A 21,904-nucleotide genomic window follows, 5' to 3' on the forward strand; every position below is an offset into this window, starting at 1 on the left:
TCCCTTTCTTAGCACATAATGAATTCATGTACTTGAAGGAGATTTTATCAAAGGTTTTCGAAGTACTTCACAGAAGTCACGGTAAAACACATAACTCCGCTGCAACAAAAGACAGTCACTTAGCCTCCTCGGTGAGTGAGTGGTGGCATGGCAAGCTCTGTTTATATCTGAAAGAAACAGGTGGTTCTCCACTGATGTGAGCAGCTTTGCAGCTCTTTCCATGAAGAAAATTCAACCTGGAGCCTGTAAACAATGACTGCAGGACAGAGGATACAAAACCTCCTCTCAGCTTCCTACCTCATTAAGTTTAGGTGTTCTGCTTTTCTCCATCTTTCCTCCAGCACCCAGTTGCCTTTGCCTAGCACAATCCTGCCTGCCAGTGGGCTACAAGCAGAAGGACCCAGCCGTGCGACCTAGAACAGTCTGGGGACCAGCATACTCCCAGTCAGCAGCTTTCCTCAGCTATAGCATGAGGAACTTGCCCTGTGACACCACTCTGAGGCAGCCAGCATGGAGCAGTTCTGATGCTGAAGCAACCACAGAGCATCAGGAGCCTCATGAAGTACACTAGATGCTCACAACATGACATAATGATGTTTGTGCCACCCTCAATACCCAAAGCAATCATTCCTCAGTAAGGCTGCACCTAAGCCAGCAGAAATAGTGATGGACACAGCACTGGGTGCTGGATGAATCCGAAGAAGGAGCTGATTTGTTGTGGAATTTTGTGATGGCTAATGAGGTGCACAGTGAGCTGGCAGGGCTCATTGCCTACAATTAGCAACCGTGTTTTTTGTGCATGAACAGATTTTGCATATAACCAATGATGTCAAGAAGTTCAGGAAAGCCCATTTCAGCCTCATTCAAATGCTGCAGGCAAATAAAAAGCAGCAGATTTAGGCAAAAGTAATTCCTATTGAAAATGGGTGCCACTATTTAAGCAGATGGGTTATCTTGACTTCAGGTTTCAGCTGGTTCCCTTTCCTTAGGCACAACTTTCTTGTACAAAAGGAATCCATTTAACCATATCAGCCTTGAGGAAAGATTCAGACCACCCTGAGCAGACAGAACCAGAACACAGAATACCTTCCCTCTTTGCTTTTACTATGATACTTGTAGGAATAGAAAAATAAAACTGCATCTTCAGGAAGGTTCAGCACAAGAGGAGGTTTAGACTGGATAACAGGAAAAATTTCTTTACTAAAAGAGCCGTGAAGCACTGGAAGAGGCTGCCCAGAGCAATGGTGGAGTCTCCACCCCTAGAGAGGTTCAAAACATGTGTAGCCATGGCACTTTTGGACATTGTTTAGTAGGCACAGTGGGGTTGGGCTGATGGTTGGACTGGGTGAGCCTAGAGGTCTTTTCCAACCTCAATGATGCTATGATTCTATGAGCGGAGTGCAGTGCCTGTGCAAACCGGGGCTGGAGGAAAATTCCACCTCTGGGTAGACAGGTCATAAGAAACACTGGTACTGATTAGGAGAATATGAGGCAAAGCTTTGCCTAGGCTGGCACACTGAGGAGAACACTTTCTTGCATTGCCCTGTGTCATGTTCTTGTGCTACTTTACCAGAAGGGACCAGAGAAAAGAGAGGGCAGTGGAAGTGACAACAGATGGGGCACTCAGCAAAATGGACCAAAGACTCTGGCTTTAAAAGAGGAAAGAGTTCAGATAATGGATGGTAACATGTAGTTTATTACAGTTCACTTCTTTCACGCATGCTCATAAGCCCAAATATGGGATGACAGGACCTTCTGAATGCTTAGAAGTGTGGCAGCTCACCCAGACTCTCAGAGATGGTGGGGCTGTTCAGCTGTGGTCAGCTTGTGCCAGTGGAGTTCTGTGCAAAGCTCAGCTTTTTGTCTTTGTGTCTTAGTAACGTGTATTCTGACTCATGTTCACAACCTATATCCTTCTTACGCAGTTATCAGAAACATAACTCACTGCTCTACCCTGCACCATGTAGAAGGCACTGATGTGGCAGACCAGCAGCTTTCTCAGGAGCCCAACAGCCAGCCAGAGGGCTTCAACCCTGGGTCAGGCACCTGGGGGATGACAACCAGGCTAACCTACAGGACCGCAGTGTGGTGGGCCTGCAGGGCAGAGCTACACACAAGCAGTGGGTCCAGGCTCCAGGAAGCCCTAGAACTACTATCTCAACATTTTCCTAGGGCTGTGCTGTGCTGGGGACTCTGCTGGCCCTCCAGCAGCCCAGCATCTGGAAGACGTCAAGTTAATTTAATCTCACAATTGCCTCCTTCCTTCCCCAGGCTGTGAATTCTCTACTGTAGCCTTAAGAGGTGCAGAAGAGAACATAGTTCATTCCTATATAGGTTATCAGTTGCATTAGCCATTTATTCTCTCTACAGAACCTAAAAGTCTGTTGGGTCATTTACAGGACTTCACTAGACAGGTTCTCCCTGCAGGACCCATGCTTTGTATTGTGTAGCAAGAAGCAGCTCACAGTTGCACTGGAATTCTGTCTCTCATTGGGCTGTGATATTAAAGAAATGACAGTGCTTTAAGTTTATTGCCTCTTTTCTTTGGGGCTATACTTTATAACCATATTTACTGAATGCTGGTCCTGAAAAATTCTGTTCACCTCAGGCAGCCCATTTTTGATGGCTGAGTAAAAGATCATTAATGCTTTTTTCATTACCATCAATCCCTGTAGTAATAGGCACTCGAGGAGAGCTTGAGCCGAGCCAGCTTTGCGAAGCTGCTTTACAGTAGCCTTCTCTTCAGACTGACATCAACCCCAATATTAATGTTCTTTCTCAATAAAAAAAGATAAAAAGGAAGGTGCTAGTGAGTTTTAACTGAAATTTGTTCAAAGCCTTCAGTGGATTGTTCTGCTTTGAAATCCATGACACCGTCACGGGAATGATGCATAAACCCCACTGCTAGGCAGGCACTGATTCACACAGACAGCTCTGCTTACAAACTGATGCAGGTAACGCCTCAATGCTACCATTCAGACACAGGAAATCAAGCTTCAATTGCTCTTTTTTTTTCCTGGCAAGAGGAAAAAGAAAAAAGGATTGGTAAAAATCTGATTAAGCAGCACTGAACCGTACCTGATCATCTCCCTTTGAAATAACTCCATAGAGAGATTCAAGCATTAGAACCCTCCGTATGACAAAGCGTAATGCTTAGGTGGCTGGCTTCCAACATCGATTCCACAGGGGTGAGCCAGGCTTACAGGCTCACCTTACCGCGCCAGGCTTACAGGCTCACCTTACCAGGCCTGGAGTCTGAACAGTTCAGATGTTGAGTGCAGCTTGCTGCAAGCTGTCCCCTAAGAAACGGTGACTTGCGATTGTGCCTCCTGTACCAGATGCAGAGCGGGAGAAACTCATTCTGACTCCAGGATTCAACAGATGGCATACAGGATACGTATGGCCCTTGGCCCACAAGGGTCAAAAGACTTGATTTTTAGTTACTGATAGAGCTCTCCCAATTGGTAACCATTCAGGCTAAAAATACGTCTGCCTCAGATGGCTGTTCTTCTCTCTTCTCTCCTTCACCACAAAGCTGCGTATCTCCCAGACAAAAAAACAGACTGGAAAGACTGGAAATCACAGGATCAGGGAGAAGTAGAACCCATATCGATCTGAATACAATACTTCATCCACGCCTGGCAAGTATGTGCAGCCTGGAGAAGTTTGCAAGCCATGACCAGCCGAGATGGTTCCCTTACCTATATGTGTTGGTTGCTGGCACTCTCCAGATCTGAATGCCCTGGAGAATCCCTTCGGCTCCTACGACCACACTGAGGTTGGAGTTCCTGTAGGCATCGTTGCACTGGCTCTGTGTGGGGCCGTAAGGCCCACTGGCACCGCAGGTTGTGAATAACCAGTGATCTGAAACAGAGATACACACAAAGGTCAGGGAGCTGTTCTGCTCTGTACTCGGTCTCTCTTGTTGGATCAGGAGAAGAACCTGGTCCCTGAGCCAGAACAAACACGATTCTTTCACAAGACCCACAGCGCTGTGTATCCCAGTACTCGACAACTTTCCACCTACATCTCCTGAAAGCTGTGAACACAGCTTTAGTTGTTCTAGGGCTCAAAAAGGCAATGATCACAGAGTAGAGTAAAATGCAACACAGACCATGAAGTTTTGAGGTGTTAAAGTGCTCATAACCTTGAGACTGGGGCATTTTAGCCCCTCCAGTTTCTACAGGCATTTAATTAATGATTTTATTTCATATGGGAAAGTAGCTGTTAATTAGAGAAAAAATTGTAAACGTATCATCATCTCAGTATTACTTTGAGTAATTATTTACTCACAAGAGATTCAAGATTCCATTTAAAACTAAGTCCTGTAAATCAGTCAACCAGCACTGCCTGTTCTAGGCCAGATCTGCAGGTGTGCATCACCACATCCCCACTACAGTCATTTTCAGCAACTGGAAGCAGTAGCCCCATGCAAACAAGTTTCTAGAAGAAGGCTTTGCTGGTTTGTACCTCAAAAAATGATTTTTTAGTTTGAGTACACGATATTGAAAACACCATCCTTTTCCTTAAAGATTCATTTTTCAGGCCAGCACGGCCCGCAGGATGTGTCTTACAAACACAAGGCTCTGGTTAAACTCGTTTGCACGTATTTGCTGTTGTGCCGGGAAATATTTCATGTTCAAAGATCTAGATGGAAAATAATAGGACTAAGCACTTTTGGTGTACATTACATGATATATCATTCATGCTTATTAATGAGCTAATAAACACAACCCAAAAAACTCCACTAGTTTACTCTACTGCCATTAAAGACAGAAGACTTGAACTACATCTAAAGAATATTATTCTTACACGTGATGCTGGGCCAGCATCCTTATGGCTTTCTACAAAGGCAGCATGCCCTAGCTCCCACTACTGCAATACAAAATAAGCAGACTCCTACAGTGCTGGCACTAGTTAGGTCAGACAAAGCATTAGCTTTGGAATCGAGAGCTACTGTGTAAGGAGGTCGGGTCTAGAAATGATTGCCTGGAAGAGCGAGGCCAGCAGTTTTACCATTATTGTCACTGGAGGGGTTCACTTGCCAGAAATCCCAGAATCCCGGGATAGTGGGGGTTGGCAGGGCCCTCTGAAGTTCATCTAATTCAACCCCCTGCTAAAGCAGGGGCATTCCAACAGCTGCCCAGGAGCACGTCCAGGCAGGTATGGATTTCTCCAGAGAAGGAGACTCCACGCCTCCCTGGGAAGCCAGTTCCCAGGCTCTGTCACCTGCACAGGAAAAGTTTTTTCTCACGTTCATGTGGAACTTCTCAGGCTCCAGTTTGTGCCTGGTGCTCCTTGTCCTGTCACTGGGCACCACTGAGCAGAGTTCAGCCACCTCTCCCTGCCTCCTGCTCATCAGATACAGATCAGCATAGACGTGCTCCTCTGTCCATCTGCTCTTCTCCAGATTGAACGGACCCAGGTCTGCCAGCCTCCTCCTAAGAGGGACGCTCCGGCCCCCTTATCATCAGTACAATCACCAGCTACATGGAAACACATCGCTACAGCCAGGCACAGGGTCTGGGTAACCTTTTCACAGACCAATCCTGAAGCTGAGCTAAATTTTCTTCTTGCGGAACATTTCAGTGCATGAAATAGATCAAATCATTTGGCAGGACTTGAAGAACTGAAGTGGCTGGTACTTCTGAAAAGCCTTCGTAATTGTGCGGCCATTCCAAGCAGCAACGTAAAACTGCTGCCTTGGGGAAGTGTCCTGCTCTGAGCGATGCTGGGAGAATTCTCCCTTCTTACGGCAACACCCAAACCACCCCCCCTCCACAATACCCTGGAAAGGTCTTACACAAACCTTCTTATCATTACTTGTTTTACATGAATAATTAGGTACTTATTTCTCAAATCCTTCTGCAATGGGCGGCAGCACAAAGTCTTAAAAGAAGACTTGGAAGACTCTCCGCCTCTGTATCCCCAAAAGCCCAAGAACAACAGGTAGGAGGGGAAAAGCACCCAAGAAAGCAGCAGGGTCTAAAAGTTCCTAAGCAAAACAATTCACTAGCTCTGATATTAACATGCTGGCACCAGACGTTACTTATGTTTATTCTTGCAAAAAATCGAAACCAAATTAAAGCAAAATCTCCTGCAAAATGGAAGATGAGAGCTTCATGTTGTCAGCTCTCACAGTGATCTAACACTGCCGCGTCCCAGCAGGCTCAGCCACCTGCACTGAAACATACGGTAGTGGAGCAGACAGGTAAGTGCCTTCTTTTGGAACAGTAAGAAGCCATTTGGATGTCTCTGGTGAAACATGAAAAGCGTTCCCAAAGGCAGAAGCAGGTGACCTTCAAGAGGACAATAAGCCCTAAACACCAGAGAATCAAAATGGAAGCTGGAAGTGATAAAAACCAGGACAGATCACAGCACACGCACACTGCTGCTATGGTTAAGCTTTGCATTTGTGATTTACCCTCTCTAAATCTTGTTCCTTAAGTCCTTGCTGCCCTGGCCCAGGCAGGAGCATCCCGAGCCTATTGCTCCTGTAACCGAGCAGAGCTGGACCTGAAACTAAAACTCTTGGCTCCCGCTGGTTTCCAGGGACAGGGGAGACATGAACTATGTATTGTTCCAAAATGCATTTTAATGGCCTCTGTTTCTTTAAGAGCCCAATGCCCTGCTGAAGCAGAAGAATAGCCTCCTGCTGCAAACACGATGCCTGCAGACTTCAACATGAAGCATCCAGAACAGCTTTCCCACTGTCTGCCTTTTGCACCAACCAGTGAGGGCTCCTTCCAGGGCAGAGGCAGCGCCAAGGCAAGGGCAAACAGCGCTGGGAATTAAAGAGCAGCATCTTTAAATAAATGTGCATCTTGGCTCCTAGAATCGTGCTTTGAAAACAGAGTGTGAGAGGTTAGGGGAATGAAACCCCATAGATATGTTATGCCAGAGAGAGTGACATGAGGAACCTGGAGATGACTGAACACAGGAGGTCCTACCCCAGTTTTCAAGGGCAGTCCTGTTGTGGCTGACACAGTGGTGTACACAACGCTACGTTAAGCCTCCCAGGTGCTGCAGCTCTGCTAGCAAACCCGTTTCCTTGCTCTGTGCATGCAGATAGCAGACAGGGATAAGAGAAGCCATGGTTCAGAACAGCAGAGCTGGGGGGAACCTTTCCCAAAATACTGCAGGAGGAAGCCTGGCCCAAGGGATGTCCAGGGTGAGTGAGACTGCCCTGATGTGGACCAGCAAGGATTTCAGTACAGCCTACAGTCAGGATCTGTGTGAGCTCCTTGTCTGTCACCATCAGCACACAGACCTCCTGTTCACCTGCACTTTCATGCTCAACACTGAAAGCCAGGCCAATGTGTAATGGCTTTGTCACTGAATTCAACGGAACAGGACAGGGCACATGAAGGAGTCGCCCTCATTTCAACATCATTAGGACAGGTGGGTCTTAGTTACAGTTCTGGATACAGACATTCTTCCATTTGCTCTCTGAAGCGTTTCACAAAGCAAGCCCTCAATCTGCAGGCAGGACTGCAGCCCGAGATCTGAAACCACTAACTCAGAGCACTGCCTGTCTCGGACAACCCACTGCTGCTTTTCTAGAGTGAGAATAAAGTAAATTCACTCCCTGGAAAGTATTGACTCTCTCCTGGTTCTACAAATGAAGGCAGTATGTCCCATGAGCTCAGGAAAAGCATTGCTACAGGCTGCTGCACACCACGGCAGTTTGCAGTAATTCAATGCGAAGCTTTCTTTGATCTCCAAAGACTACAGCAGCACTGAACCGAAACTCCTTGAAGCAGCCAGGTAAGCAGCGCAGATTGTTTCCATCGCTGTGTGCCTGTGGTCCATCACGCGCTCCTCCCTGCTGCAGTGTGCCACAGGCTCAAATGGTGGGAAACAAAGCAGGACTCTCTGGTCTACATCCTCCCAAACAACTGGCAGGTTTCGGAAGTCTGTCCAACCTCACACAAGTTAAGGGTGCCAGAATTCCTGATGCACCCAAGCATTCACACGAGGAAAACTTACAGGCAGTTAAATGTGGGGACCCTACGTATCTTGTCATTGGCAGTGGCAAGACGCTAATTGGGTTTAAAAATTGAAAATGCCTGTTTAGGGCAGGGAAAAAGAAAGGAGGTGAAGATTACATTGAGACTCAGAATTGGGGTAGTACATGTCAGTGGATAATTCATACAGCAGCTAACTTGACAGAATCCTCATGTTGACAGAACATGTGGCAGAGGAAATGTGCTAGCCCTCCTCAGCACCCAGCAATCTCCCCATCCTATTGCCAAGGTCTCAGCAAGAAACTGTTTTTTTCCCTAAAAGCTATCTTTGGAACAGCATAAAATACCCTTACTGTAAGCACTGGAGAGAACTCACTAAGTTTCTGACTGAGCTGGTAAACCATCACATATAGGCTGAGCAACCTCAGTTATGTGTTGCCAGTGATGTCAGGGCTGGTCTGTGCTCGAAGTCCATAGGCAAAATATATCACAACAATATACATCAGAAGCATGTTCGGTGATGTAAGGAAGAAAGAACCTTTCAATGTTGCTTTGGGTTCTGCTGTTTAACAGCATCCTGTGAGCAGTAATCTGAGATTCTTACCTTTCTCAGGACTAAGTTTGCCAGAGATTAACTGGATGGGCCAGGGTTTGGAAGATGGTGGCACATGGCAGGACTGGGTTTTGCTCACAGTCATGGTTCCCGAATCGTTACATGCATCTACACAATGATATTAATGGGATACAAAATGATCGTAGGAATTAGTGAGTCTTGCAAGAAACACCAGAAGCAGTTCCACAGGCATGGCCAGATCAAGACGAGGCCAGCTCTTCAACTATTCATGGAGTTAGGGGTTCTAATTCTGTCTTCCTGTTTTCTGAATCAGAGTGGCCATGGAAACTTTGACAGGTTTTTCAGCTCAATGAGAAGAGCACCTGCAGTGCTGACAAATATATGCTAGCCTGATTCCGAGCATTATCTCAATGAAATACTCAATGCTTGACTCATGTTTTAGATTTTTCTTAAGTGTCCATATAAAGGGAACACTATTAGGGCATCCTTGTAGGAAATTACCATCAGGCCAACAGGGCAAGGGCACCAGTGACTGTGGCCAGCAATGACAATGCCTCGTGTCTTGCTGCCTTCCAGAACCAGACACTAAAAACGCAGCATGAAGAAAATGGATTTCTTTTCCACGTTCCACTTAAAAAGACAGAGGGAGGGCTCCATAAGGGGTGTTAAGTGAGACATGTCACTAACTTTTTGGAATTTGCTCTTAATTACAGGAGAAATATATGGGAAGTAACAAAAACCAGGTTGGGTAGAGGTGGCAAAACTATTCCAAACCCTTTCCTGAGATTTATAGTAGTTTCTGCACAATTTAAATTGCTGTTCTTAAGAGCAAACAGCTTTAAATAGGTCTAAAATGTGTGAATTTCAATTGTATGATGAACTTTGGAGAGAAGTTGCCCCAACTCGACTCTGCTATGTTGGGATCTGGGTGTGTGTTGATTTTCAGTATTGCACCTTCTCTATTGTCAGCTCTACAGAGAAAGCAAGTGTGAACACTGCAATAAAGAAATTCATGCCAACATTATCTGAAATCTCACCATCCACCTCTGATGATTTTCTATCCCTGTTCAGGATTCTCCTTTTACTGGGGGGAGGGCACTGAGCTGTTATTCACTCCATTAACTGATGCTTAATACAAGACCCACAACTCTGCAGATACCTTATTGCATTATGCCAACAGTTTACTTGGTATAATTGCACACAAAGAGCAACCAAATGCAATTTTCTTTTACTTAATACTTGCTCTGATGTTCCTTTCAGCTCCTTCATCTGATTAACTGATGTGACTCAGAGATCTGAGAAACAGCCATGCGAGGACGCATAAGAGGGCTCTCTCTGATGGAAGACAAAACCCTGTGCAACCACAAGGCATGGCACGGAAGAGACTGGAGCTGCAGAAAAACCGTAATCCAACTTGGATGAGAAAGTTGTTTGATGACAGTCTCCATGCCAGAAATGGTGGCTGCACAATGGCAGTGGATATTCAGATCAGATGGGACAATGCAGGCAAGATAGAGGGGAGGAAGGTCAATCATTCTGTACATTCCACACCATTTCTGTACTATGCGCCTTGACAGGACTGGGCTGTCAGTGGGACACCTGAGAAGCTGAAACACCAAGAGAGAGGCTGTCCTCATGGTATTTACAGCCTATTCAGAAGACCCAGGAATCTTTAATTAAAGCTTGATTGCTCTGTGCCTTGTTATCTCCTTTTGCCTACTGAGAATCCTGCTCCATCTCTTCCAGTTTCCAATTTGTTTACCTACCGCTCCTTGTTACAGCTCACTGTATCTTTCCATGCCCGAATCTCCCAGATTCCAGCCTTGCCTAGAAAAGGAAATTGCATTGGTTTGATATAAATTGGCTTTTTAATTGGCAGTTAAACTCCCTGTAGAGGGATGCTATGGTTTGAGCAGCTTTCAGTTTTACTTAAACTAATACCTAATCAATTTAATAACAAAGCCAAGATAAGCTTGGTTTACATCAAAACAAGCACTCAGCCTTTTGTACAGACCTAACCATTTCAATTAAAGATTGTGCCACTGAAGCTGATTTGAGCTGCTGGTACATGCAGGCTTTGCTACAACTTCTTTGCAGGCTGCTTCTAGAACCAAGTTTCACTGGCAACCTGCCAGCAAGGAGCTGGCACGTAATGTTAATCAACTGAAAAAGAATGCATTTACGTGATCATCTAATGGCTGCGTGGTGTTGCAAGTAGCTGTATGAACTAAAATCCACATGAATTCTCCTATGTTGGTCCTGGTCACTATCAAGAAACTTCAGAGTGCAGCACCACTACATCAGTTGTAGCAATTTAGGGTCTTATTCCATGCAGCATATCCATCATCCCTCACCTGACAGGGGTTAACAGGCTTTTGGAAGCTCTAGGATCTTCCATAGTGTGGCTCTCTTAGGTGTTTTGATATCCAACAGTGCACCAAGCGGCAATTAGCAATGGCAAGGTGAAGCAGTACATCACTCGGTACAGGGCCTGGGGACAGGGAGGACAGGGAGGCTGGCAGGGATGACTATTGTTTCTTCTGGAAATGGATTTCCAAGCATAAGAATGGTTTGTGTAAGAGGTTGTTCTCATAGAATCATAGAATAACCAGGTTGGAAGAGACCCACTGGATCATCGAGTCAACCATTTCTATCACACACTAAACCACGCCCCTTAGCACCTCGTCCACCCGTGCCTTAAACACCTCCAGGGAAGGGGACTCAACCACCTCCCTGGGCAGCCTCTGACAGTGCCCAATGACCCTTGCCATGAAAATTTTTTTCCTAATGTTCAGCCTAACTCTCCCCTGGCGGAACTTGAGGCCATTCCCTCTTGTCCTGTCCCCTGTCACTTGGGAGAAGAGGCCAGCACCCTCCTCTCTACAACGTCCTTTCAGGTAGTTGTAGAGAGCAATGAGGTCTCCCCTCAGCCTCCTCTTCTCCAGGCTAAACAACCCCAGCTCTCTCAGCTGTTCCTCATAAGGCCTGTTCTCCAGCCCCTTCACCAGCTTTGTTGCTCTTCTCTGGACTCGCTCCAGAGCCTCAACATCCTTCTTGTAGCGAGGGGCCCAGAACTGAACACAGGATTCGAGGAGCGGTCTCACCACTGCCGAGTACAGAGGGAGAATAACCTCCCTGGACCTCCTGGTCACACCGTTTCTGATACAAGCCAAGATGCCATTGGCCTTCTTGGCCACCTGGGCACACTGCTGGCTCATGTTCAGTCGCTGTCAACCAACACACCCAGGTTCCTCTCCTCCAGGCAGCTTTCCAGCCAGACTTCTCCTAGTCTGTAGCACTGCATAGGGTTGTTGTGCCCCAAGTGCAGGACCCGGCATTTGGCTTTGTTAAACCTCATCCCACTGCACTCAGCCCAGCGGTCCAGCCTGTTCAGATCCCTTTGCAGAGCCTCCCTATCCTCCAGCAGATCCACACTTCCACCCAGCTTAGTGTCATCTGCAAACTTGCTAAGGGTGCACTCGATGCCTTCATCCAGATCATTGATAAAGACATTGAACAGGGCTGGACCCAGCACTGAGCCCTGGGGACACCACTTGTGACCAGCCTCCAGCTGGAGTTAACTCCATTTCCCACCACTCTCTGGGCCCGGCCAGCCAACCAGTTTTCCACCCAGGAGAGTGTGCGCCTGTCCAGCCCAGAGGCTGACAGTTTCCTAAGCAGAATGCTGTGAGAAACTCTGTCAAAGGCTTTACTGAAGTCCAGGAAGACCACATCCACAGCCTTTCCCTCATCCAGTAGCCGGGTCACTTTGTCATAGAAGGTGATCAGGTTAGTTTGGCAAGACCTGCCTTTTGTGAACCCGTGTTGACTGGGCCTGATCACCCAGTTCTCTTGCATGTGCTGTATGACAGCATTCAAGATCACCTGTTCCATGACTTTCCCTGGCACTGAGGTCAGACTGACAGGCCTGTAGTTTTCTGGATCCTCCCTGTGACCCTTCTTGTAGATGGGCACAACATCAGCCAGCCTCCAGTCCAGTGGGACTTCCCCAGTCAGCCAGGACTGTTGGAAGATGATGGAATGGGGTCTGGCCAGCACATCCACCAGCTCCTTCAATACCCTTGGATGAATCCCGTCCGGCCCCATAGACTTGTGGGTGTCTAGTCGGGCTAGCAAGGCTCTGACCACCTCCTCTTGGATCATGGGAGCCTCATTTTGCTCTTCTAGCTCCTGGGTTTGTACACAGATGGAACGACTTTCTTTACAATTAAAGACTGAGGCAAAGAAGGCATTAAGTACCTCAGCCTTTTCCTCAACCCCTGTCACTGTTGTTCTTTCTGTGTCCAATAGGGACTTTATGGTCTCCCTAGTCCTCCTTTTATTATTTATATATTTATAGAAAGATTTTTTGTTATCTTTCACAGACTTTCTGTGTTACAAAGGAGCAAATCAAGGCCTGTACTCTGGAAGCAAAGGAGCTTCTTTGGATTTGCAGCCATGAAAACAAAGCAGTGCCTCTCTTTCCGACTGCATTTCCTGTTTGTAGGCTGAGCTGGCCTGGGGCATTGGGGAGGGCATTTCATTATCCTGTTGTCTCCTCAGCTTCAGGAACATGTCTCTCTGTTTTAACATGACCTCTTAAGGAGGAAATATTACAGCGTGTGATCCATCACACCAGCCGGCTCACGCTTCTGTCACTGCTTGTGGCTGAGCTCATACTGGCCAGTGCCATCTGTGGGACTTCGAGGTGGCACAGATGCTGTCCCTTCACCCACACAACAGAAAACATGTGGCCATCAAAGCAAAGACCTTGACAGACCCAGCCTGAGGCTTGCTAAACGCATTACAGAGGCAGAAAGAAACACGATAAAGCGGTAAATGCATAACCTAGGGACCAAACAAATGTCTGAAGTGTTTACTGAGAGCAGGGGCTTGACCACACAAAGGAAAACTGGATTCAGTGCCATGGAGACCCTTAGAAATGCAGTGACTTCCTACCACAAGAAGCTGCAGCTGAGGTCCTCTGGTTTCTGCCCCACTTACACTGAGGGCACAAAAGGGAGGAAACTGCTGTAGATTTCAGACCTCAAAGGTGGGGGACAACTTCAGCCAGAAAAGGATCAAGCCCAGAAATCAGGGGAGCTGGCACAGACACCACAGGAATTACCTTGAATTTCCACCGCAAGGTCATAATAAATTATTTGAATTGCTCCAACCACCTCGGTGATCTCCTCTCCTGCCCTGTGAAATTTGACTCCGGTTATTTCTACCGTCCAAGCTTTTCTTTGAACTGCATTCCTCAGGTAGGATGGCGAGCAGAAGAGTGAGGAAATGTTCCATCATTTTAGGTCTAGTGAGAAGCAGAAGGTATCGCAATTCTTGAAGAATCCTCCAGTCACAAGATTCCTAGCTTAACACCCACGCTCCTGAACTTCAGGCCATTCTCCAATCTGAACCCTGTACCCAATGGCTTTTGTGTTACTAGAATAGCAGGCGCTTTGGAAGAAAATGTTTGGCAGCTGCAGGGAAATCCATCCCCACTCAAGCACTGATATTCCTGCAGAAAGCCAGCCTTAAATCCATAATCTACACTTGTATACGGATCCTGCTGCAAGAGCACTGGCATAAAGTAATACTGAAAGCACTTAGAAGTACAAAGTGGCCTCACTTAGAGGCAGGGGATGGAGATACAGAAGCCAAAGGGAATGTGTCAAAGGATACCAAAAGAGGACAAAAGAGTCCTTTTGGAAAATGTACCTTTGTGACCAGACCAAGCCTACATGACATCTGTAACAGAGCAAGACACAGGACACAGCCTGCACAGCTAAAGCACCACTCCATCCAGCCCAGCATCCTCTCATAGAGGCTTGTTCCCTCTGCCTTGTTCTCCTGAGACTCCTGCCTGTGCTTCTGTGCTTGTCTGGCTGGATGATGCCTGGCACATAAAATATCAGTAAACTCCACCTGATGGCCACTCGTGGCCCGCAGCTGGACTGTGTCATCAGCCTCCACTGCCAGTGCTCACTCCACAAGAGAGTCCAGGTACTGGCAGCGGCTCTGCTGCAGCCCCACGGAGCAGGCCAGGCACTCAGTGTTTCAGGCAGGCTCTGAGGGCCATGTGGAGCTTTTGACCACAATGACTGCACTGCTGCTGGTATGAGAGCTAACAGTACTAGTTCCTGTATTTCAGCATCACACTGGAAGCTGCAAAATGAAACACAACATAGGACAGGACTCAAAGAAACGGCTGCACGCAGTGCTGAGTCCAGCAGTGATAGCAAGCACTCAGCTCTCCTGCAGTCACGCCTCCCTCCCATGGTCAGCCATGCTCCCACTGGCAGGCTGGAGGTTGGGAGCACCTGAATCAAACCAGAAGCAGTGGGCAAAGAGGAGGGAGGTAAGCAGACTGAAATTTAAATGCACACGTGGAGCCCAGAACAGACATTATGAGTGTGTGGGCAAGCTCAGGAGAGGGAAGGGACTAACACCGGGAGACAGCATTGTGATGGGGAGGGAAGGAAACCTTGCTTCTGTTTGGCCCATGCCACCACAATTCAGCTGGGAAGAGGAGCTGGGGGACAGGGGAGAAGGAAATAACATTGACCACAGAAGCCTGACACTTCCAACCAACTACAAATCATGTTTTCAAAACGAAGTCCAATGCTACATGCTTCCCCATGGGTAATGAAATTACTAGTGAAAAAGCGAAGCAGTGTTATTTCACATCAAGCCCATATTGACTAGAGATTGGTAGTCAGGTCACTACATGCCAGACTCAGTCCATTTGGACACTTTGCTTTGATCCTGCCTGTTTTTATACAACCACGACATCAAAACAAACTGTCTCTCAGTTTAAAAGCACTTTTTACTCCAAGGAGAGGCTCCCTCTGCTTCCTTCTTCCACCAGCTCGCAATCAAAACCCATGTTACTGTTAATAGTTAAAAGTAACTGCTTTGCAGAGCCTGTTTGGTTTTGTTTGTATGGTACCCAGGAAAACCTCTGAACAAAGGCTTTGGTAAAAAAACCCTAAAAGAATCATTTTGCATTTGGCCACATCGAACTGGAACCTGTACCGGTTGGTAATCTCTGCTCTCTGAAACACTTCTCTGACCGGCCAGTTACCTGCTGGGCCAGAAACGGGGGCAGCGTTGAGCTGGAGATTTCCCAGAAGCTTTTGTTCCCATCCAGACTTCTTCTGGCCACCTCCCCTGGTGAACAAATTGCTGGAGTCTGGAGTGGTGCTGCGAGGGGTCTTCTCTCCACTGACTGGAAAACAAGAAGTCACAGACTGTTTTATTGCCGAGGGTGGCTGAGTCAGTCCGTAACCCAAACCTGAACTGCAGGCTGCTCTGCTGCAAACAAGAGCCTGCAGGCACAGCATAGAACACTTAACAGAGAGGGCAGATCGACTTTCCATTGCTGTTACGGGAACTGAGACAAATAAAAAACAAACAGGAATGAGCGAAAACAAGCAGGAATGAATGGTGGGCAAACCAGCAAGCGAATGAAGACCCAAAGCAGAAATACAGGTTACAAGTCTTGGCAACAATCCTCTCTGTGAAGGAACTTTTCCTCATACCCAATCTAAACTTCCATGGGTGCAACTTCAGGATATTTCCTCTTGTCCTATCCTTTGTTACTTGGGAGAAGAGACCAACTCCCACCTTGCTGCAGTCTCCTCTCAGGCAGTTGTAGAGAGTGATGAGGTCTCCCCTCAGACTGCTCTTCTCTGGACTAAACAGCCCCAGGTCCCCCTGTGCTCTAGATCCTTCCCCATCTCCGTTCCACTTCTTTGGATGCGCTTCAACCTCTCGATGTCTTTCTTGTAGTGAGGGACTAAAAACTGAACCCAGGATTCAAGGTGTGGCCTCAAGGGCGCTGAGTACAGAGGGATGATCCCTTCCCTACTTCTGCTGGCCACACTATTGCTGATCCAAGCCAGGATGCTCTTGGCCTTCTTGGGCTACTGCTGGCTCATGTTCAGCCACTGTTGATAAGAAGCCTCGAGTCCTTTTCTGCCAGGCAGCTTTCCAGCTGCTCTTCCGCAAGCCTGGAGGGCTGCATGGCCCAAGCCTATTGTGTTGGCCCAAGTTAGTGTCAGTCATGGGCTACCTGTCTTTTCCTAGCCAGATCCAACTGCCATTCATTCTGATAACTGTCAGACAGCAAACCAGGTCAGGTGGAACTCAATAACCCCAGACTGGCTCCTACGTTGCCACGGTAGATAGATAACATCACTACCTCAGTTGGAAGCTGGCTCCCACACCATACGTCTCACTAACCATCTCCTGTCACAGCTAAACCCCATGGACTGGTTGGCTCCACTAACACAATATGCACCAGAACAGCCTCCTCCATCCACACATGGTTGTTTCTGAACCATTCGTTTGCTTTCCAAGAGTCTTTTGACGACAGCAACGCCCAATCCCCTCCCCACAGTTCCAACCCCCTTCTAAACTCCAATTCATGGCAAATCAAAGACAAGTCACTTGCAGATAAAAGGAAAACTTACTTGTTAAATAGCAGTCCAGACTGAGGGAGACATTGTCAAATGCAACAATAGCATCAGATCCTTCTTCCCACGAGGCGCTGATCTGAAACCAAAACCTGTACAGATTGGAAGAACAGAGATTAAATTCTGTTAAAGAGATGAAACTCAAAGCTCTTTGCAATTAAAGCGGTTTCAGAACAAGGGAAAAAAAGCTTTTCTTTTCCCATATAAAAATATTAAATTCACAGAGAAAGCATCCTCCTGCCCTAAGAAGCAAAGCTGACTTGAGGAGAGAAGCTGTACGTGAATACGGGTGAGCAGGAAAGAGCTCACAGCTACTCTTCCCTCCGGAGGCAGAGCCTGAAGCATGTGCAAGCATCTGTGTGTGGGTGTCAGGACAGAAAATACAGTCCCCTGGCTTCTGGCACAAACAAAATCAGATGCCTCAGTGATTTTATTCTCACAAGTGATTTACACCCTGAAGCATTAAGAAAAACAAGCAGGCTGGGGCTCCTGAAGTAATGTGGAGTTCCTAAAAGGAACTGGCAGTCAAAGGCTGAAACCAATTTAGAGTGTATTTCGTGTTGCTCCACCCTCTGGGAAGCAAAGGATCTCTAACAGTCCTGGCAGTCGCAGGAGAGAGGGATTGACACCAGGTACTCCACAGGAGGAGAAGAGCTCATTAGCCCCATGTGGAAGCTGAGCAGGTTGGCTGCAAATCACTTCCATGCTCTCAGCCGGCTTTTGCCAGAAAGCTCTGCCACCCCTACCCTCCCAGCAGGCAGATCCCTGTAAAGTCAACCACAGCGACAACACAAATCAACAGGAAGAGAAAAAATAACCAACAATCAAACACTTCAAATCACATCGTTTATCAACCACACATTCATTTAGGGCACTTGTGGGCTTGGATTTTCCCTGAGCTTAGCACGTTCCTGTTCTCCTAGTGCACATCTACCACATCAAACCACACCACTGCTGAGGAAGGAGAGCAGCTTCTAACATAGCCCAGTCTTAATCAATGCTGAGAGGCTGCAGCAAGACTGCAAACTCATGAAACTATCACAAGCTGTAGACCAGGCTGTAAGAGAATATGAAACATTACTTAAACCTCATTCTCTGTTGTATCTTGGTGTTCTCTTGTGTTCTTGGAGAAGTTAAGCCATCCATGGGTCTCTAATGTTAGTTTCAATACTGAAACTTTTCAGTCCTTGGAGGCAGGCACTGGACGTATGGAGAAACTTTCTAAAACAGACCTTTCATATTCCAAAGATATGAGCAGCTGCTGTGAAAGAGCAGGTGAGTGACACAAAGAACAGTGGATATGGTGAAGGAAGGGGTATCCCTAGCATCAAAGGAAACTTCAAACAGCAAGACATAATTTTCCTTCCAAAACGATCTGTCTTTCTCAGCTTAAAACCAATCTGAAGATCACAGGAGTATTGTTTGCCTTCCCAATCCATGCAAAGTGCAATCACAGCCTGGTAGTGCCAGAAGCCTGACAGTTTTCAGCTGCTCTATCTGAAACTCACTGGGAATGTCTAGGAGAACAGTAAGGAACATAAAATCTTTGGATATTAAACTGGCTTCCAACTACACCGGCTGTCCTCCCCCGTCTGCTCCACAGCTGACATCCCACAACACTTCAAATGAAATTACAAGCTGTTTGGTGGAGACAACGCCGTGCGAGTCTCAAACAAAAGCTGTAGGACAGACCATGCAGGCTCTGATCTGCTTCCTCCTGGAGTGATTGTGCCAGCAGCAGGGATGAACCAAGCTGTTACCCGAGCCAGATCCTGACCCACCACAGGTCACAGCCTGGTATGTTATGGAGAGCCAGCATGTACCTTGGGCTGTAACTAGAGGCTGCAGCTTGGCAGAAGCTTCTCCCTCCCTATTGTGTGCTGCTGAAACCTCCAGGAAGAGGTGAGGTAGGAAGGGATTGAGCTCCACATCACCCAGTTGGCTGTGTCTGAGTATCAGTGACCTTTGGTGCTACAATGAAGGGACCACTGGAACCGAGCCTCTGATGCATCTCCTCTTCTGCCTGTTTCCCTGGAGCACACACTGAGCTCATATTTGTGTTTGTGAGGTGCTTAATGAATTACAAAGATAAATAAACAGTTCCTCCATGTCAGCTTTTCCCTCCCCTTCGGCAGACTCCAGCTCAGGCCTCACAAAGGAGGAGATCAATGCTTCTGCAAAGACCATGTCCACCTTCTTTGCACTTCCAGGCAATAAATACTTCTGAAAATAGCTTTGGGCAATCTCCTTGGCAGAACCTAAGCTTAGTGTGCCCAGGTGTGTGCTGTTCATGCTGTGCCTCTCCAGACAAGAAAGGGCTGTTCTGAGAGAACTAGAGTATTTAGGAACAGTAAGGTGTGATAGGAACTGATGCAATAGGAACTGGTGCTTCTGCCACTGAGGGGGAATGCCACCTCACAGGTCTATGTAAGAACACAATGGGTCGCTTTTTGCTTTTCTTTTTAGAGGCTGCCTCGCTGATCTCACCTGCAGGGGTGCACGGACCAGAACACTTGAGGAGTTTCCTAAGTTCACCAGGGATGAACAAAATGACTGAAAGGCCTCCAAAATACATCAAGGTTGAACACTGTTAAGACCATTAGTGCAGTGCTGGCTGCCTATTAATCTTATGTTTTTGCTTAACACGAATGCAGTTTCAGTACAAACGTTCTCTTGAGACCAGCATTTCTGCAACAAACAGTTCATCTTTTCCTCTTCTCCAGTTTAATGCCACTATTAATTTAGGACTATGATGTCTTTCAAATTCCACTGAAACAAGACCATCCGTTAACCAGCACTTCAGTCATTAGCTTTGGTGGTTTTAGCTTAATGGGCTAATTAAGGGAAATTTAATCAAAACTGAAAATGGAAATGTCACACATCAGTGGGATGGAAAAGCCCCACAGACAACCTCGTTCTCTTGCCTCTCCCCTCCCCCTTTTTTTCTTTCTGTTTGATCCTTGAAGTCAGTGAAACAACTCCCTTTGGCTTTGGTGGAAGCTGATACTGAAACTCTTGAAGCTTGAGCTCTTGTAGGGACTCAGTCCAATACTAGAGAGACATCTCAACCATCCTGCCACACAGATCCAAGAGGACTGTGCTGACCACACATCCAGTGCTTCAGCTGGCATCTACGCCACAGAGATACTGCTCTGCAGTGCTGGGCAGACAAGTTCACTGCAGACACAGATGTTGTGGTGGATGGCCAGGAAAGAGCATTCCTGAAGGGCATCGTACAGGAGCAGCAAAACTACAGCTGGCAAGTGTGTCACAACTGTTGCTGAATGAATCCTTGTACCTTCCTCCCATGGAATCCAAATCATCAGCAGGTAAGTCTGTGTTTGTAAGCTAGATTTCTTCATAGGAATGAGAACAGGGCTGCTACAGAAGGCTTTAACGGCTTGGGTATTAAAGAAATTGCTAATTGCGGGCTGGTGGAAATGACTTCTTACTTGTCTTTCCTTTTGCCCTGCCTGAACCCAGGAGCACAGCCACAAAACATTCCTGAGCTGTGGGATACTTGGGAAGCACCAGAGCACCATTTCCATTCAGCAGAGCTGTGTATCAGTGAGCTGTGAACATAACTCATAAGAGGCCCTTTTGCTTTTCAGTCTGCACGAGGCAGATGGGAAATATGGAACCAGGTGGGTGAAACCAGCCTCATTCAGACCTCCCCTTCAGAGAACATCAGCGTGGCTGTCGGAAGGGAACAGATTTTACATAAATTCAAATCCCACTCAAGGGTGGCTGCTGATTGAGTATTTCAGTTGCAGGTAACAAACATCACTGAAGCATTAACAGATAAGCTTTTTTGGTTTGTTTCTTTGGCCCAGCCTGTGAAATCTGAATCTAGATGAACAGTCTCTTGAAAGGTAGGAGCAAGCACATTCCAACGCAGTTAAACCTGACAGAAACAGGATAATATCAAAGCTTCTGGCTGTAGTCTTGCCCATTCCTCAGGATGTTTGAATCCTGTGGGTTTTTTTCAGCATGGGCAGTAGTGCAGCTACATCACATCATCTGGGGGTTACCCTTCAGTTGGTCCTTCTTGCTTACTTATTTTTTTCTCAATCCTAACAGAAGACTGGTTCTCCCTAGAATATCCGGGATTTATCTGCAGGGGGAAATCCAGAACTAAAAACATGACAATACATCCATAGCTATGTTGGTACAGCCTCCTTGAAGCTAAACTGCTTTGCTAATGGCACCCCTCCTTAGGTCTTCACTGCACAGCAGTGCTAGCTTTTGGGTGTATTACATCATCTTCTGTTCAGAGGGAAATAAAAACCATTCTCCTTGAACTGAAGGCCTCAGAAAGCTGATTTTGTGCAAATTCTGCAGCTGCCTCCCTTCAGTAACAGCTCTGAATTCTACCTCAGTGTTGTTGCACAGACAGTGTGGGTTTCCATTAGCAAGGCTCATGCAGCTGTCTCCATGCTGTTATTTTAGAAAGGCTCATAATCATTACTTTTTTCCTTTTTATCATAAAGACAGGGATTATTAACCAAGATGGAATGCTAATCTCCTCTGTACTCAGTCCCCCATGCAGTGACACGATCACAGCATGCCTGTACGTACAGCTCCCATTTCCTACCTTGTAATGTTTTACCTCTGATGGAACTGATTTCTCTCTCTCACTGGATGAAATAATTACGGCTGAACCTGCTTGAGACCGTGGTACTTACGGAACGGGGCAGTTTCAGGTCACTAACTCTTATTACAGTCAGGTTCCTATTAACTCCTCTGTTACAAATGATGCATTGTTAGCCCACCTCACAAAAGGAATACTTACAATTTGGGATGAAAGACATACTTATGAGGAATGAGATTATTTGGAGAAATACAAGCACGTTAACCAAACTCCGTTACAGTGACAGAGCTGCCGT

The 21,904-nt window shown here is 46.8% G+C and overlaps 1 protein-coding gene across 2 annotated transcripts in view; it reads right to left on the reverse strand.

The window, feature by feature from the left end:
- ALK (ALK receptor tyrosine kinase) overlaps positions 1–21,904 on the reverse strand; it is a 299,880-nt gene that overhangs the window by 30,938 nt on the left and 247,038 nt on the right. For both annotated transcript variants that reach the window (XM_069850441.1, XM_069850440.1), the window contains exons 10-12: positions 17,016–17,110; positions 15,626–15,769; positions 3,702–3,864 (exon numbers count right to left, since the gene is read on the reverse strand). In XM_069850441.1, coding sequence (XP_069706542.1) covers positions 3,702–3,864; positions 15,626–15,769; positions 17,016–17,110 — 402 coding nt within the window. The remainder of the gene's footprint in view (positions 1–3,701; positions 3,865–15,625; positions 15,770–17,015; positions 17,111–21,904) is intronic.

The sequence above is a fragment of the Phaenicophaeus curvirostris genome, chromosome 2 (assembly GCF_032191515.1).
Source record: "Phaenicophaeus curvirostris isolate KB17595 chromosome 2, BPBGC_Pcur_1.0, whole genome shotgun sequence".
Classification (NCBI taxonomy): Eukaryota; Metazoa; Chordata; class Aves; order Cuculiformes; family Cuculidae; genus Phaenicophaeus; species Phaenicophaeus curvirostris.